Raw genomic sequence first — 18,785 nt, 5'->3', positions numbered from 1 at the left:
GGGATTTTGTGTGAACAAAAACTGCGCACAAAATACTCTCATGTGAACTAACCCATTGAAACCAATGGCTTCTATTCACTGCGTTATTGCGTGCACAATACGCTGCGCAAATTCGCCCATGTGACATCGGCCTCAAAAGTGTTCCCAAAACTCTAGTTCTTACGCCCACCTCCCCCCCCCAATAGGTGATGGAATTATTTGTCAGTGCCTCAGACATTGCCACAGGTGTTTATGGTCTAGGATATCCTGAAAACATGACCTGTTGGGGGCCCTGAGGACTGAGTTTTCTGTATGGCAGTTGAATCTGAGGAAGCTCCGGGTTGGGGGCGAAAGGCGTCAATTTGGTCAATGTAAATAAAGTCAGTGTGTGTTTTAGCATAGCGCATCGGAGTAACGCTACCAAATCCCTATTTTTTTGCTTCTTTTTTAGCAAGTCTACTTGAGGATCCCATCGTGTAAGTTGGAAGGGCTTTAGCAAGGCATCAGGTTTCCTGCATTCACTCTGCTGCTTCTCATTGGAAGCACAACTAGCAAAGGTGAGCAATTGGCAATTTGCTACCACCTAGTGCTAGAAACTGGTAATGCACATGTAGTACTACCTCTGCTCTCTTTTTTTCTTCCTTCTATACGGATCATTTTTCAATTAAACTATGAGGGGAAAAAAAGGGTACATTCGCACGGGGCAGAACTACTGCGGAATTACTGCAGTGGCAAATTCTGCAGCAGTTCTGCATCCACAGCAGAGTCAGAATCGGCAGACACAGCGCTCCTCTTAACTCGCATTTTTTCATACTATCAGCGCAGCCTTTCTCCTAGTACCCGTCAGCATGCAGTGAGTGCAGTGCCAAGGTCAGGTGATCGGAAGTGGCGCAGCATTTTGCCCCGTGTGAATATACCCTCATGGCCTATTTAGAGAGAACAAGAATCTCAAGATTTTCGTTTACCCGAGCGTGCGAGCTGGTGACATCATCACCAGCTCGTTTGTGCCCGGGCAGCCTGTTCAGACTGCATGATGCTTATTGAGAACCGCGCAGTTCTCATTCACTTTCACACAGGCAATCACACTTTTGCCGCAAGAAAATTGCTGCAAAATCGCGTCTTTGTTCCCATGATTTTTGAGCATCAGCGGTGCTTTCCTTTAGAATAATCTCGCATCGCTGCCGCCCCCGATAACATTTCAAATATTTGTTATGGCAAAAGTCAGTGTGACTTTTTAGTGTTAAAATTGCATCGCAACGTGCGTTCGCTGCGTTACAATGCGATAAAAAAAGACGCCTCTATAGGGAAACATGGGAGACAAAAAAAAAAAAGCGCACGCCTCAGAAAGAAAGAGCATACTGCGATTTTCTCTCAACATCGCATCAGTGAAAACACCAATAATGGGAAGGAAATCGTTGTAAATCATCGGTTTCCTAATCTGTTTTTTACTGGCTCTCGCATCAGGCAAAAATTGCGCAATTTTCTCACCAGTGTGAAACACCCTAATCGCTCCCTATCTCACATTTTTGTGCCGGCTGAAGTGGACAATAAGAGAGACCCTCACAATTGTCGTTCGGCCGGTGGCTCACGTGTAAACTGAACGATTATCATCCACTTTCATTTGTTGAATGATTTTTTGAGCGCTAATGAATCCGTCAAAAAACAGCTTTAGAAATTCTTCAGAAGTTCAGCCCTGTTCCCCTCCTCCTGTTCTCAACTGGCTGCAGCAGGAGCCTCCCCCTACTGCTCTATCTCAATAGGAGACTAGATTAAACTCCATCGCTGCATTGTTTGTGCGCCAAAACTGTGCACTTTTAAAGTGGTGGTCCAAGATTACTAAAACATCGCTCCTTCCTCCAAAAACAGCGCCACATACAGTTGTATGCGCTACTTCAGCTCAACACTATTCACTTACATAAAGCGGAGCTGCAATACCAGACACAACCCATGGACAGGTGTGGCGCTGCAGACATCTAAACCTGAATATTTCCTCTCTAAATGGATACTAGAAACAATTTCTATACTTACTACAAAATAAAAATTACTAAAAAGTACACTTACCGCTTCGCCATCACGTAAACGTAATACTAAATCCATCATTTCAAAAGGTATTTGGTACGTGAATTTTCCAAAAAGCCTTTCAGAGGATTCCAGGCTGTTTTCTCCACTCACGGGGCAGGGAGCTGTAAATGTGGGATACTTTGTTATTTTATGTTTTTACACATTGGTATCAGTAGATGGATATATTCTATACGTGAAGTTTAATGCATCGCTGTAGGGTGTGGAGGCCGGGGGGCATGTGTGTGGGGTACAGGGGCAACAACTAGCCTCCTCACCTTGGATAGAAGATTTTGGTACAGGGCTAAGGCGGCATATTAAATCCGATGAACGAAAGCCTAGCTGCTATATTACAGTCTACACAGACCTTACCTGCATCTGATGGCTGTCTGTTGAGGAAGTCTAGTAACTCTGTGGTAAGGCCTGCTCTGGTTTCATCAGTAAATGTATTATATGCGTCACTGAGGGCTTTTACACTAAGGATGACAAATAAAAACAGGAATTATAAAGCAAAGAAAAAATTGCAGACACAGTAATTAGTAAAACGATCCATACCCACCATGAGTACTACAGCAGTATGTTCATAGGTAGCGGAAGTGCACAGATATCATAGTACGAGTTGTGTGGATGAGCTTCCATAAAGTCTCATCCACACGCAGTGCGGATTTAGGGTGTGGATGCTCCGTACGCATTTTGCCCTTTTCAGTGCAAACGATCAAATCTGCAGAAAATCGGCAGCCTTTCCATACCAAAATCCCCGACAAAATCCTCTCCATGATGTGCACATTCGGCACATTCTGTGACTTGTGCCTGTACCGTTAAGCCAGTCTCACACACAAGGCCAGCAAAACGCCGTGATTTGAATTGCGTCATTTTGCCACGATTTTACTGTTGTTCTCGGACGCAGGTTACTGCATCCGACAGCGGTTTTTAATGCATTTCATCATTGCGATGGGTGATGAGGTGCGTTAATCGCGGTAAAATAGAGCAGACAGCACTCAAAAATCGAGGTACCCCGTATTCCAGCGCAAGACTGCGAGGCCCTATTGAAATCAATGGGAGTGTTATACCGCGATTACCACGGCGTTCAAAACACCGTGGTAGTCGCGTTAAAAAACGGATGTGTGAGAGTGGCCTAACACTGATACACTAAATGATGGCAGTAAGAAAAGTCACAGGTGACCTGAATGCTCGCAGCAATATCGCAATCGCCCGTGTGAAACTGGCAAGGGGAAGGGGGGGGGGGGGCGTTCACAAGTAGCAGAAAAGGGGCATGTTTTCTGCGTGAAATTAATGAACATTTTGGTGGGGATCCCCAGCAGACGTCTACTGAAAGGGTTAAAACAGCTGCGGATCTGCACCAAAATTCAGGTTAAATTGCGTCTAAACGGTACGGCGTTTGACATGAAAATGACACGGATTTTGGCATGGATTTTTTAATGCAGAAAAACAGGAATGCGCCCTGAGGCCACTCCCACACACCGCGGCGGTAAAACACGCGTTTCAAATACAGATGATGAGGTGCGTTTAAAAGCACTACAACCCGTGTAAATAGAGCCGACAGCGCTTGAAAAGCGTGGCGTTAAAAAAGCGTTGCATTAAAAAACTAGTCTGTGAGGCCCCCTCGCAATCAATGGGAGAGTTTTACGGCGTTTAGCGTGGCATTGGAAACGTTGCGGTAAACGCTGTAAAAAGTGCTCTGCGTTAGAGCGGCCTTATAGTACTTCCCCTCCCCCATCACACAGAACGCCCCTTACAATTCCCCCCTCTATCACACAGGTTGCCCCTCCCTGATTCTCCAGTCCCCCTGCCACCTCTCATGCCACACTGTCTGTTACATTGCATGTGAGCTCCGCCGGGGGTCCTGCAGTGCGGCGCTCACAGGTCAGACCATGGTGACTGCTGGGCACAATATAAACAATTATATTTTACTGACCGCACAGTTCATACAATCATCCGGTCCTCCGCACGGGGCGGGCGGCATCTCCTGCCTCATAACACAGCGCTTACTCCCCATCAGAGGGGAGGAGTCTCAGCCGGGACGAGGAGGAAGCGCTATGTATAACCAAGCAGGATATACTACCCACGCCATGTGGAGGACCGGATCACAGCTGTGTGGTCAGTGAGCACAGCTTGGTCAGAGGGGTCTGTGGCCCTGTTGGCTTGGGGGCCCGCTCACACTTGCGACCCCTATAGTTAGGCCGCCTGCACACGAGCGGAAATCTCGCCGCGGGATTTCCCGCGGGATTTCCGCCGCTGAAAGTTTGCATAGGAGTGCATTAAAATACGCACTCCTATGCAGACGGCCGCGGTTTGGCCACGCGAAATTTCGCGCGGCAAACAAACCGCGGCATGTCCTAATTTTCTGCGGGGCACGCACTCACCCGGCCGCCGGCTCCGGTCTGCGCATGCGCCGGCTGCGCGGCAGCCGGCACATGACAGAGCCGGGGCCGCCAGGCGCGGGTGAGTACGCGCTCGTCCCTGCAGGCGCTCGGGTCGGATCGCGCGGCGAGAATTCTCGCTGCCGGATCCGACCTGCTCGTCTGCAGGCGGCCTTACGCCAGTATCTATCTATCATTGGAAAGCTTGTTCAATCAGCCCAGTAGTCCACCATTTTATACCAGTCTAGAATGAGAAATCTAATTAATATTGATTTATACAGTTTGGGGGAAATATAGCCATGCTTATGTAAGTTGCCCCTATGGCTTCCCCTATTCTCCTTGGGCTAGGTCTACACTACAAATTCTTTACTCTTTAGCTGCCCAATAGTGTCATTGGGTTTATCGGTTAATAGAATGTCAATTCACGCTCCAACCACCAAGATATATCATTCCTTGTCCCCCATGAGCAGGTATTACAGTACTTACGCCGCAACGTAGCAATTGCAATCAGCAGAAGCCAAAATCATCTTAAGCATCTCAGGTTTGAAGCAGTACATGAAATACTGCAGCTGCTGGAAATACATATCCCATTCACTTGAGGTGCTGTATTTGGTGGTGTCAGACATTGTCTTATCGATGATCGCGCTCAGCATAGTGGCAGCAGTTACTTTCTCCATAGACATTTTATTGGTCTACAAGACAACAGAATAGTGTGAGAAGATACATCGCCTTGTAAAACACTGCAAGGACATAGGTTGGCTCAACTGAAAAAAATTGACCAGGAATGGTTCCTCAAAGTTTTCAGGTATAATAAAGATCTACTTTACCTGGAGGGCTTTATTGAAAGCTTTCATGAATTTCGCCATGTCTTCAGAGTTGAAATCCTTCATTCTGGCCGCCACTTGACACATAGCTTCATTGTCCATAGTGTTCTGTGCAGTGAATGTTCCTAGTTGGATGGGGCTGAGACTTTCAGCGAGTTGAAGCTAAAATAATACAAAAGACACTTGGAACATCTAGAGAATGAACCTGTGAGAAGGAGAGGTAGGTGGACTGGGAGCTGACAGAATGTACTTACAGGTACAAATCTTATGTACCATAATGCTATTTTAGTTGCTGCTGCAAAGTCTGCAAACGCATTAAGGTTTTCTTGTAACCACTCTGCAGTGCCGTCTGTTGGCAGCCCGCAACGTACACCTGAAAAATATCACTTCAATCAGTTATGTATGTCATGTAGGACCCTCTCCCTCTCTCTCTCCCGTCTGCCCACCGCAGACTTACCATTTTGCGCAGGAGTATTATCTAACTGACGTTCCATAAATGCAAATGAATCCATTCTGGTTTCTTCTGTCATTTTATTATATGCAGCGCCTAAGGACTTTACTCTGCAAAAAAAAAACATTACCCGATGGGCGTCAATACTTGTTACAAAGCAGCTAGTCAAGTTTGGCGTCTTAAGTTGGCTATTTTTCCAAAGGCTTAATTTCAAAATTGTTCCGTTTGACTCTATATCGGACGTTTTTAATGGCGATTTCCAGACATATGAAGTCAAATGAAGCTACAGCAGCCATGTTATCCTTAAAGGGGCTGTGTGAAATAAGAAATAATTTTTTCTTTTCAGAAACAGCGCCACCTTTCTCAACAGGATGTGTCCAGTATTTCAGCTCAACTCCATTCCCTTAAATGAGGTTCATTTTCGATACCTGATACGGACTTTGGGGAAGAGTGGCGCTGTTTCTAGGTGGAAAGTAGTAGAGAACCAGCACAATGACACTCGTTTGATATCAAGTCTGTGTCAGTTGTCCTCATACAATCAACATGTAATTACGTTATATTAACTTACATGGTCTGATAAATGTCACAGGACAGTGGGAAAGGAATACCAAATAGTTCCTCTCTAGTAATAAAAGGTAAGCAGAACTCCACGTTGCCCATAAAAAGACTCCATTGCTCTAGTGATAAAGTATTGAAGAATGCAGAGTACACCTTCAATGCATAACGTAACACCACTTTCAAAGATTCCTCCGAAATGATAACCCCTTGGGCCTGCAATACAATAAAAGTGCATATAGTGAATAAACTAATAAAAAATATGACAGTGTTGTCCTCTCACCTGCTCTCACATGTGGGTCACTATGGAGCTTCATAACCTTCCTCTACTATAGTCAGTAGCCCACGGAAATTACACTGATTTCAATGGGTATCATGTAGTCCTTTAGATGCCCTGTGGTGGCGCTGCAAGGAAATTGAACATTTGCTGCTAGGTTCTCCCTTCAGACACATTGTGATCACTTTATTGTCAAGTGGCCCCATTAACAAAAAAGGATAGTGCAATGTGAGCAACCCCTTTAATTCTAAATTCCCATTGAAACCTATCACGTAATCAGAACACTTTAATCAACTTTCTATGGTTAGTTCTGCAGTATTTATCGGTCACTTCTTTAACAGATTTCTTATGTTTCAGGAAAACCTACCGTAATGAATCCTTTTAGTTGGCCCAAAAAGTCTCCCATTTTGTCTGTTGTAGTAATGCGCATACAGATGTCCTCCATTTTCGCGCTGTCCGCCAGCGCTCCCGTTTGAAGAACAAGTTGTGCACATTGGGCACCAGTGAGGGAATCGATAGCCTGAGTCTAGAGAACAAATCATGCAAAATACAGGATTGTAATCTGACATTGAGCTTCATTGAAATTCTTTATAGCCGCATGCAAAGCGGTCTAGTATCCAGAGTACAGCTCTCTGTACAGTAGAGGGGAGCTCTGTGATGGACCACAGTCATCTTTATATTTTATACATTACATAAATGGAAGGGTATTTACCGCATTGAATTCAGGATTTACTTCCATATATTCGGCAAGTGATGCAAACGGTCTAAATGCTCCATACCAATAGTTCAAGAATTCACTGCTGTTTCCAGATTCCATGCCACAAGCAGATCCTGGAAAATGTCATTTCAAAAAAACTCTAAGTGGCAGGAAATGTATAAATCATAACATAGATGGCATGCCATCGATCCAAATCCAATGCCCTGCCCCCTGGAGTATTGGAAAATAGCTGATTTTAGGTCAAATATAGATGGAGTTGACAATTCTTTGACTTCTTATTACATTTGTGGGTACATTGGCCTAAACCAGTGGTCTCCAATCAGTGGCTGTTGCAAAACTACAACTCCCAGCATACCGGACATCCGTAGCGTCTCAGGGCCGGCCGGGAGTTGTAGTTTTGTAACACCTGGTCAAAAACCAATGGGATTCAGGGGAAACAGCCAGTTCCAATGGCATAATACTTAAGATTGGTGTGATGTTAATATATTACCTTTAGTGTTTTTCTGATCCAAGTTAAACTTTCTGATTTCTTGACTTATGGCCGTCTTTAGCTCCTCACTCAGTATGTTGAAGCTGTTAGAGCCACCTGCAACCCTACACAAGGAAAAGTGCGTATCCTTAGTCTCTTTGCACACAAACGGTTTTTCAGTCCACTTTTGAACCGATATTTCGGCCTGACAATTGGATGGAAATAGCACCCATTCATTTGAATTGATGTTTGCTCATTTTTTTTTACTCGGATGAATAGCTTGAGTAAAAAAATGAATAAATCACAACATGCCGAATTCTAGTCTGATTTTCGGTCAAGAATAGTACATGGCAATGTGCGGCGTTCAGCACATCGGACAGCACACGGGCGGGATGTCCGTGTGCAGACTGATGCAAGTTACACCTGAGAATCTTGGGCACAACGTACTATTCAGCCGTGTGCATGTAGCCTTAGCATGGATGAGCCCTGCTTTGGGCTATTCTTTACAACAGAACGGACTTAGTAAATAGGGACAAAAACTTACAGGTATTTTTGAGACTCGCAGTCACCGACTGACAGGCCGTTAAAAAATTCCGGAGAAATACCGGATATATATACTGGAGCGTTATCGTCAAACCAGAACTTGTAGTCGTCAGCAGTTCTCAGATCACCAGGTAGCCTACTTGTGAGAACGTCAGCTAATAGAAGTGTGCTTGTGGGATTTAGTTTCATGTTTTGCTAGGGATGAAAACAGAAAGATAATATGATACATTCTATACAAAAGATGTTCAGTCCAGCTTATCCAATTAGTGTGTGCAAGTGCTAGACAGTACAATATACACAGGAGTGATAAGAGCCCAACTGTATGCAATAACTAAGGCTGCTCTAAAACGTGTGTCTGGATCATAGGATGGATTTTATGGAAACCTTTAAGAAAAAACACAAGTTTTAACGTTTAGACCACTGAATGCTGGATTTCTCCTTTTTCTTTTGCCGTATGCTATGATATAGCTTCCAAAGGAAGGGAGGAACAGGTATTCCCCAGTCTGGGGAGTAATGGCAATACGATGCATTAAACCTCCTCAACAGACCACCTCTTTGTGAAGACCAACCCCGCTAAGGTCAGAGTTTGCTGTGACAAGTTTGTAGTTCCATTACTTTCTATGTATATCAGCTACTCCTTTGAGAAGACCGCTCTTCCAGAAGACTCTATGTCCCTGCCGTTTCTCTTATGACCATTGTATACATGTATTCAATCATACCTGTTTTGTCAGTGTTGTACACTCAGCAATGAAACCACGGACTTCTTTCATGTCAAGTTCATTAAGTTGTATCATAACCTGGGATGTTTGAATTAGATTATCTGCAGTGAATCCGATTAATATTTCAGCCAATTGTTTTCCATTGCACATTCCGAGGATGTCAAACTATTGGACAGGAGAATCAGAAAATAACATCTTACAACTCATATTAAGACACTTAATTAGATTCTCAAAGCATTGAGTTATTCGCAGGCTACAATTCAAGGCTGGCAGCAATTTTAGGGCCAATGTTAGAATCTAATGGCCACGACCTCAGGCATGTTCTGTATATGTAAAGCTAGACAGTAAACCTACCGGATTCAATTCACCGTAAATCATTCGCAAATCATAGAATGACATATAGTTGTCAAATCCATAGAATCCTTCCATAAAGGACATGCTGTCGGTGTACAAGCTTCCACAGGTATCTACAGGACCATGAAGCAAATGGTTAATATCACGTTTTCTTCTATTTTAGCTTATAGTATAAGTAGTTATATCAGGTCACCTGAGGAGCCACTTTTTTTGTCTAAGCGAATAGTATACATTTTTTGTGCGATAGAACTGCAAATTTTATCAGGTAAGTCTGAAATGACACTGCCGAATGCCGGAAACCTGAGGAACAAGATAAACAATGAGCTGTACAATTTTATTTACTATTTTACATCTTTCATGCGTTTTGGTTTCATTCACTTATTTGGACTCGCACGTCAAGCCTGAATTATACAGGTCAGGTATTGGGACACTAGGCCAACAACATTCAGCTGCCTCTACCCCAATCTTGGCTCTTTTCCTCCAAGACTACCTGTATTGGTTGCATAGAGTTCATCAACCACTCTTGTGGGGAGCACCTCCGGAAGTTATGACATCTGTGACGTAAGTGCTATTAATCGTAACTGTATGTTGTTTTCGTATGACATCGTATAGCATAGTTATTACATTACTGTATGAATGGAGCCGCTATTTAGTCACTGTATGGCCTCATGTCCACGGGCAGATCAGATTTCGCATGCGGATTTCCGCAGAGGGAGACCTACAGAAACCATTTGCGGGAGTAATGGTTTTTCCGCGCAGATGCACTGCAGATCATCCACATGGGAAAAAAATCCACAACTCCACCTCCCAGCCTTTTCCCCATCTCCCCAATTGATTTTAACCTTTAAATCCGCAGTGCACTGTGGATGGTCCGCACCCATTGACTTTTATTGAGCCCGTCTGCACGGAATCCGCACTGAAATGGAGCGTGCTACGATCTGTTTTCTGCAGCAAACGGTCCGCAAATTAAATCCGCATGCTTAAATTCAGTTACAGGCGTCACTGCTTCCCTATGGGCGCATTGAATTGCGGATCCACAAGTCAAATCCACCCGTGGACATTGGGCCTAAGTCAGTATTGTTTAAGCACTCTATGATGCCACTTGTGCACTATGCAGTACATTATCTTTGCAATGGATGGTGGTGGCAGTACCGTATAGCGTTATTATTTAGACAACAGCGTGTAATTGTTATTTCGGCACCATATGATATATTTGTACAGTTTTATATGGTTATTTGCACAATGTCTGATAGCGCAGCATAGAGAGTGGCACCAAGAGAAGGAATCACAAATAGCATCATCCACCTTATGGTGTACCCTGGTGGTACTCATATTGCAAGAGTGTATCTGAAACTAAAGAACCATAGTATGTGTGTGTATATATATACATGGACTAATACTCACATTGTAGCATATAGATCGCAGGACATGTCATTGGGGATTAAATCCACGCAATCCTCATTAGTACCGGGAAGGAACATTTTAAATATAGACCCGAACTGTGCAATCTGTTCTTGGGTCATTAAGTTTAAATTTGACACAAACATTGTAAAGAAGGTGATCATGCATTTCTCCCTCACTTCGGATGTCATTCTTGAGCTCCCCTACAATGGAAAGATCTTAGCATTATTCCGGATGCCGTTTATTATGAAGTTTCTAAGGATCCATTATTACATGAGAGTAGAACTGTTACCTCTGTATAACGTGCATTAGCCTGCATCATAAATTCGAACATCTCTCTGATAGATACCATGTTGTTCGGTCCTCGCAGAGAATCCAACACAATATTTGTTTTAGTAAGATTTTGCATGACGTCTGAGCTGACAAAATAATCCGCCTTCTGCATGGTGCTCAGTGCATTGATGACTGAAAGCTGGTAGGTGAAGATACATCATATTTGCAGTTAATTGTTTTTTAACCTTTGTGCGGATATCCATCAGATCTAAATGTATGTATATCCACCCCACTGACCCACTTATAAGTATAATAATGCACTCAACGGTCATATTCTCAATTAACTCATTCAATTTAAATGCATTTTTATTCCACATTAAAGGCTCCTTCACACAGCTGAATTTGGGCGTGCAAAAATGTACGTGTGCAATACGCAGAGAATAGAACCCATTGATTTCAATGGATTCGTGCACATTTCCATTTTTTGCTTGCACCTTTATCGCGTGCACAAACAAGTAGAACGCGCTCTATTTTTGTTTGTTGTCAAGGTTCCCCACAGAAGTCTATGTGAGGTGCGTAATACGCTGTGCAATTCCATGAGATAAAGAACACATCTGGAACTTATTAGGCTAAATGGCCATTTAAATGGGGGCGCGTGCACAGATGAACATGTCCTGCGAGCGCAAAAAGGACTGCAAAATACGCCAGGCCTGGTTCACAGCGCAAATAAGTTGCGCTGAGTCACACGGAAAACCGCATATGACCGTGTGAAACCACCCTAAGGCTGGATTCACACGGCCATATTGTAAGTTGCGAGAATCTCAGGCAAAACTTGCATCAGACAGCAAACAGACACTCATCTGTGTACTGTCTGATCTACATGGACAGTGCCCATTGCATGTTCCAATCGCATCCATAAAAGCAGACGAGAATAGGACATGCAACAATTTTTATTTTTTTTACACGGACCATCACTCTGTGTAAAAAACTGCTTATGCACGTAGCCCCATAGGCTATAATGGGGCCATCTGCTGTCCATGGAATACATAGACAGCATAGGGCCTGAAATCACAGCCCTAATAGAGAGTGATTCCATATTCAGGACCCTATGGATATGCCATAAAAGTCAGAAAGGTATGTCTTCTATTCTAGTCCTCACCACCCCTGGCCCAGCTGTACGAGATGGTCGGGGTTGGCTGGGATCACAGAAACAGCCAAGTGGCTGGAGATTGCTGTTTTCACAGCTCCCATAGAAGTCAATGAGAGTTATGCAAGCAGCATAGCACAGCAAGCTATGCTGTTCCTTTAACTCCCAAGTTATAGAAACAAAGTAGCTTGCTGTGTTATACTGTATGTGTAACTCACCTTGACTTCTTTGGGAGTAATGCAGACAGTATAGCCCAGCCCCCACTTGGTTGTTTCTGTAATCTCAACCATCCAGCCCCCTCAAATGAAGCAGTGTTGCCATCACGGCCATGTTTTACTAAGATGGGAACAACCTTTTCAAAGATTACAGCTGATCACTGAGGCCTCAGTCAAACGAGCTGAGATCCGCATGGAAAAAAAAAAAACGCACTGTGTGCGGGAAAAAATCTGCATGACCACGTCCATTGCCACCTATGGCCGCCTGCAGAGGGCTGGGTCAGATCCGGCTGCGAGAATTATCAAAGCGGGACCCAACCCGAACCCCTGCAGAGACCAGCACGGCACTCACCTTCTCCCACGGCTCCAGATCTTTTTTGTGCTGGCTGCCGGGCAGCCGGCGCATGCGTAGACCGCAGTCGGAGGCCGGGGGAGTGAGAAATAGAGCATGCCGTGATTTGTTTTCTGCGTGAGAAATTCCGGCCGTCTGCCTTGGATTGCGCTTTCTAACGCAATCGTATGGGAGCTTCCACGGGCGGCAATTTTGCGGAAAATCCCGCCGCAGAATTTCCGCCCGTGTGCAGGGGGCCTAAATGTTCTGTCTTCGGTAGGTGCTGATTTTTGCCCACACACGCGGTGCGTTTTTTTTTCCGCGCGGAAAAACACGCGGATCTCCACTCGTCTGACCCAGCCATGAGGGATTTGTGATCAGCTTATCAATTGAAGACCCTCTTACGAAATAGATGGTGTCCAAAGCAGACTGCCCCTTTAATATTCATCTTAGGGTGGGTTCACACGAGCGTGTTTTTGTGCGTACTTAGGTGCGTACATACGTCCGCACCTAGGTACGAGCAAAAACACGCATGAACACAGCTGCGTGCTTGTTGTCAATGGAGCCGCGGCTGCTGCCGGCAGCTCCATTGAAAACAATGCTCTGCCGGCCCCCTGCATTCTTTTTCAGGGAAGGGCTTTACATATAAGCTCTTCCCTGAAAAAGAAACATTTTAGTGTAAAAAAAAAAACAAAAAACAAAAAAACCTTACCTCTCCGCAGCTGCCGTGACCCCGGCATGAGGAGGACATCTGCATGTGACAGATGTTTCCTTCACCCCCGCTAGTTAAAAGAATTCCCTGCTGCTACATCTGACACATCTGTGGCTGAGCCCAGGCAGGTGAGTATTGTTTTTTTTTTTACATTATTTTAAATGGCTTTTCAGGGAAGGGCTTACGAAGCGCTCAGCCAATCACAATCAGAGCTACCAGCAGGCGGGGATTTTAAATTCCCGGCTGCTGATAGCTGAGAACTACAGAGCCAAGGACAGCGGCAGAAGTCGCGGCTGAGCCCCGGCAGCTGAAGTGAGGGGAGTATGGTTTTTTTTTTTTTACACTTCTTTTCTTGGATTTTCAGGGAAGGGCTTATGTTTAAAGCCCTTCCCTGAAATCCATTGACGGGGTGCCACAGCAGGATCTGTTTTTCATGCCCGTGCGGGTCACGGCAGCGGCAGAGAGGCAAGGTTTTTTTTGTTTGCTTTTTTACACTAAAATGTTTCTTTTTCAGGGAAGGGCTTATATGTAAAGCCCTTCCCTGAAAAAGAATGCAGGGTGCCGGCAGACCATTATTTTCAATGGAGCCGCCGCGGCTCCATTGAAAACAATGCATGCATTCCCAATGGTGGACGCATGTCCTATCTTTACAGGCACACGCCTGCAAAGTACGGACATGTGCACACACCATAGGGAATGCAATGTTGTAAATACACGCTCGTGTGAACCCACCCTTAACAGATAGATTACTCTTTAGCTTGACCCCTAGTGCGATGTGATATCACAGTGTTCCGTGCTATCAGGGAGGTTTATTTACACTTTGAATCGCTTTTGGCTTTCATTGGGTTACGATAAGAGAACTTTCTGAGCCATGCTATCACAATCAAGGTAAAATTTGCCCCGTCTGTAATTCATTATTATTACAGCAGAATGACTTACTGCGTTAAAAGTTGGATAAACCTGAAACACAGTCTCCATTTTCATATCATTAAAGAATTGCATGCACACACGGTTCTTCCATTCTTCTGCTGTATCTGAACTTCTGACACATCCTGAAAGATATCAAACCCAACAGTGAGCAACTTATATAAACAGTTAGAATTATTTAGCATTTAGCTCTTCCAAATGATCGCAACCACAAAGATATCCCAACCAAAATGTTTAGCCCAAGAGTCTGGAAGGTGCGCTATAGCTGATATGTGAATGTTCCACTAACACAACATGCCGTTTGGAGATAGTAATTCACCACAACATTTACCTTGGAGGTTTTTATCTTGGAGACGTTGAAGAATCCAGTTTGCCATCATGCTTCTGGTTTCATCACTAATGCTAGAGAATTGTTCGTTTAATGGTATTACCCTGAAAAGAACAAAAGAAAAGACATGAAGGTCAAAGAACAGTGTTCCACGAAAGCAAGGCAGCCACCTAAATTAAAAGGGTTGTACAGAAATAGAAAACCATAGCTGTTTTCTTTCAGAAATAGCGCCACTCCTGTTCATGGGTTGTGTTAGGTATTGCACCTCAGCTCCATTGAAGTCAATGAGCTACAATAGCAATAAGCAACAAGATAAATCCATAATTTACCATTCACTCTAAGACATAACTCACTACTATTTCAGAATTAAAGGGCTGTCCAAGACCAAAGTCGAATTTCCAAATAACCATAAATCATCACACTGTACTATAGTAAGTCCATCCATGATCTTTCCTCCTGACTTTCTGCTCTTCATTCTGAGGAATCCCCTGTGCACAGTTTACATCCTATTTGCAACCTTCCTGTATACTGCTTCAGCTACATTTCCCATAATCCCCGGCAGATGCATCTCAGACAGCGTAGTATTCTCCTCTCACATCTTCTGACTGCTAAACCTCGCCGACTACACACATGATTATCTTGTTTCCCACGCCGATTCCACTGTAGTTGATGATAGTGATTACAGCCGCAGTCCAGTTAGCAGTACTATTCTGTACTAAGATGACAAACTCCCAGTGTGAATCAATCAGATGAAGCCATCTCTGCCGCCCTGATGAGATTTAAAACCACTAGGTGGCAGCAAAGTGCATTAGATAAATATTAGTAAGACTCATCAGTAGTTTCTGAGATGCAAGCTATTAGGCTGGGTTCACATGGGGCGGATTTGCTGCAGAAATTCCGTCCAGAATTTCGCTGCGGCAGATCCACCTGCGGACGCTAATTTCGGAATTAGCCAGCCATGTGGACAAGATTTCTCAGAAATCTCGTCCACAGAGGACGACGAATCCGCTGCGACAAAGCTGGCAGAAACCGGCACTGCCGCGCGGATTCGCTGGCCGCAACATGTTTATCTTTCTTCTTCTTCCGCTGCGGTCGAGCTCTCCTCTATGGGAGCGCTGGCCGCAGCAGAAGAGCGAGCGGCCAGGCCACTTCAAAACCCATGGCTAAGTGCTACGGGTTTTGAATCAGCGCTTCTACTGGTGGAAATCTCGCGGTTTTCCATCGGGAATCCGGCATGTGGGAACCCAGCCTTACTGTATAATGTAACTTCATAAGCCCAGGGAATCGCTGCCTAGTAAGCATGATTCTAATAGCATAGCTGAGCTCTGCCCTATCTAGCTAATTAAAGGGGTTGGACCAAGATTACAAGGTATTCCACTGAGACCCCTACCGATCTGGACAACGGAGATCCTGTGCACCCCCCCCCATCCTTTTTACTACAGGGTTTCTGCATCCCCAGTAGTGAGAAGGAAACTGAAGGGAGTGTTGGTTGCACAAGCACACTAAAACTCCCTTCACTTTTAATGGCACCACAAGCAAGCTCGGATACTTCCCCATTTAAGTGAATGGAGCGCCGCCCGCACATGCTTGGCCAGTGCCGTCACTGTTGGTGGAGAAGCGACCCCACAGTAACAAGTAGAGGGGGGCACTAGACCCTCGTTCTTGAGATCGACTAGGATCTCAACTGTGAGACCCCAGCTGATCAGCAAGTTATCCAATTAGAGAATTTGTAATCTTGGTACAACCCCTTTAAAAACCAAATATTAAACCACCCCAACCCCAACATGTTTCACTGCATCTTCAGGGGACTGGGGCAGACGGGGCAGATTCCCTGGGTTTATGAAGTTACATTATACTAGCTTGTAACTGAGACACTACTGATGAGGGAGGAGTCTCCAATATGTATCTAATGCACTTTGCTGCCACCTAGTGGTTTTAAATCACATTTTGTAAACAACAGCATTGTATCTAATTAAGGACCAATAAGAAGTCAATTTTATGGCAAATTGAGCATTTTGGACTAATATTGTTGCTATTTGTGTTTAGAAATTTGTTTATCACCCTGGATCAGTTCTTTCTCTATCTGAGCTGCAATACCAAACACAACCAGTCGACGGGTATGACAGCATTTTTGGAAGAAAGCAGCTATGTTTTTTTTCAGATTATAGCCCTGCATTGTATCCACTTTATTGGTTCTAATCTCCCTCCGATTTATATTAGCCCTATAGCAGATGCAGTTTTGAGGATTTCTGCCTCAATAGGGTTCTTGAGTAAAGTTGAACTAAAAAAAATGACTGAAAGTAATGAGACATGGCCCTTCAATGATATATATGTCTGTTAATAGGGCCACATATATAGTATGGTCACATGACTTTATGTACCATGTATGAGTAAATTCTATGCTTGCATTAGACTATACCCTCAGTTTCTCGTTTCTGTGTAACAGTTCTAAACATACAGCCTTCACATCACTTACATCTCCTCCAGTGCGTCACAGTCAGAGATATCAAGCATCTCCAAAGTCTCCATAGTGAAGCAAGGTATGAGGTAGAAAAGGTTGGATTCTATCAAGTCTCTTTTTTGAGTTGCATTGTATGTTGATAAGCTGCCGTTTGCCACGGTTAAGAAACTGCCAAGTAGTTCCCGTCCTGCAGTTTGGTCGATACTGATTCCACCTTGCTGAAGAAAACCGAACAAAAACATCTGTTAAATTCATTCTTGATATTCAAGACCCCATTAGGACAATATAGCGATACCATAGTAATGCAAGACTAGAAGACACTATTGTACCTACTATAAGTGGCATGGAACTATAAAATATCTGTCCACTTGCCCCTTTGCACTTTGATGCCATTTAGCAGCGTCAAAAGAGATCCTGTGACACATTTCCTTGGACCCTGACTGTAGAATGCTATTTCTGGCGGGGTTTTCGTCTGAATCATTAATTGCTACTTTGGGGAGCAATTTAATGGCCACAATGGCTAGCTAAGCTTTCGTATAACATCTTTAATTGCTGACATCAGGAGCTTTGAGAGGTCTCAAAGAAGCAGACTGGGCATGGATACAGCCGTGACGCAATGACTTAGAGAGCCAGCAGCACCGCCCAAGTGCTCAAAACAGGCGCATACAGGGCGCAATGTGTTAACAGTAAGTTTTCAGGCTAAATCTAACTCCGTTGTTTTTTCAGAAACATTTCAGTCAAGCATTGAACAAGTGGAAAAGCAAAATGTCAGCGGCTTTAGGGCCAAAAAACTGATGACAGGTTCCCTTTAATGATGCCCAGTTCTGCTGCCCTTTAAAGTCATAAAGAGTATTGCTGTGTAACCTACCGACTCGGCTGTTTTTGTGAAGGTTCCAAAACACATTAGCACACTCTCAAATGAACGGGTCTTCAAGTCTTCTATAACATTTTTAGCGTACTCTACATTCTGATACACTTTGTAAACAAACATCATGTATCCCAGCTGAACATCGGTAAATATAGGGAGAATCACCATCTACAAGAAAAACAGAAATTTGGAAACAATACTCCATAAGTCCATTAAAAGGAAGAACTATAATGACTTGCATACAATGTGTTCACTCCTTCAGTCAGACAGTTTAATCACAAATTAAAATAAGCAAAGCTCTAGGTCAAAAAAAGTCTAAATCTTATTTAACCCCTTCACGACCTCCCATATGTCTTTTGACGGTGGCTGCATTAGAAGCTTGGGGCGGGACTCCCGTGTTAGGGGGAGCGGGTGCTCGGTTGTTGGATGACAGCTGGGCACTTGTTCTAACACTGGGGACCGAAGAAACTTTGGATCGCTGGTGTTTAACCCTTTACAACACATTTTACCAATTTTTTAAACATTGGGTCTCCTACCACAGCGTACAGACAAATGCAATGTGACTTTTTTTGTATTGCGTATGTACAGCATTTCATATGCTGCTTATACCAAGGTATATGGCGTGGTCCACAGAGAAATAGAGCATGCTGCGATCTATTTCTCATGTATATCGATACGCAGTGTCTTCACGCAGATGTGCATGCATCAATGAAAGTCCATTAGCTTTCATTGACTCCATTCATCGCGTATCATGAGGCAGTGCAACGTACATGTAATACTCGGTAAAAACACGG

General features: G+C 44.1%; 1 protein-coding gene across 3 annotated transcripts in view; it reads right to left on the bottom strand.

The window, feature by feature from the left end:
- The window catches only part of LOC136576960 (uncharacterized), an 80,468-nt gene that overhangs the window by 31,486 nt on the left and 30,197 nt on the right, over positions 1 to 18,785 (bottom strand). For all 3 annotated transcript variants that reach the window (XM_066576629.1, XM_066576630.1, XM_066576631.1), the window contains 20 exons: positions 17,992 to 18,159; positions 17,139 to 17,341; positions 14,666 to 14,766; positions 14,347 to 14,459; positions 11,022 to 11,201; positions 10,733 to 10,932; positions 9,522 to 9,628; positions 9,329 to 9,441; positions 8,975 to 9,139; positions 8,257 to 8,450; positions 7,734 to 7,837; positions 7,238 to 7,356; positions 6,893 to 7,051; positions 6,262 to 6,464; positions 5,700 to 5,803; positions 5,497 to 5,615; positions 5,246 to 5,404; positions 4,905 to 5,110; positions 2,410 to 2,513; positions 2,041 to 2,162 (listed from right to left, as the gene is read on the bottom strand). In XM_066576629.1, coding sequence (XP_066432726.1) covers positions 2,041 to 2,162; positions 2,410 to 2,513; positions 4,905 to 5,110; positions 5,246 to 5,404; positions 5,497 to 5,615; positions 5,700 to 5,803; positions 6,262 to 6,464; positions 6,893 to 7,051; positions 7,238 to 7,356; positions 7,734 to 7,837; positions 8,257 to 8,450; positions 8,975 to 9,139; positions 9,329 to 9,441; positions 9,522 to 9,628; positions 10,733 to 10,932; positions 11,022 to 11,201; positions 14,347 to 14,459; positions 14,666 to 14,766; positions 17,139 to 17,341; positions 17,992 to 18,159 — 2,943 coding nt within the window. The remainder of the gene's footprint in view (positions 1 to 2,040; positions 2,163 to 2,409; positions 2,514 to 4,904; positions 5,111 to 5,245; positions 5,405 to 5,496; positions 5,616 to 5,699; positions 5,804 to 6,261; positions 6,465 to 6,892; positions 7,052 to 7,237; positions 7,357 to 7,733; positions 7,838 to 8,256; positions 8,451 to 8,974; positions 9,140 to 9,328; positions 9,442 to 9,521; positions 9,629 to 10,732; positions 10,933 to 11,021; positions 11,202 to 14,346; positions 14,460 to 14,665; positions 14,767 to 17,138; positions 17,342 to 17,991; positions 18,160 to 18,785) is intronic.

The sequence above is a fragment of the Eleutherodactylus coqui genome, chromosome 8 (genome assembly GCF_035609145.1).
Source record: "Eleutherodactylus coqui strain aEleCoq1 chromosome 8, aEleCoq1.hap1, whole genome shotgun sequence".
Classification (NCBI taxonomy): domain Eukaryota; kingdom Metazoa; phylum Chordata; class Amphibia; order Anura; family Eleutherodactylidae; genus Eleutherodactylus; species Eleutherodactylus coqui.
This window is presented reverse-complemented; position numbering and strand designations above follow the sequence as displayed.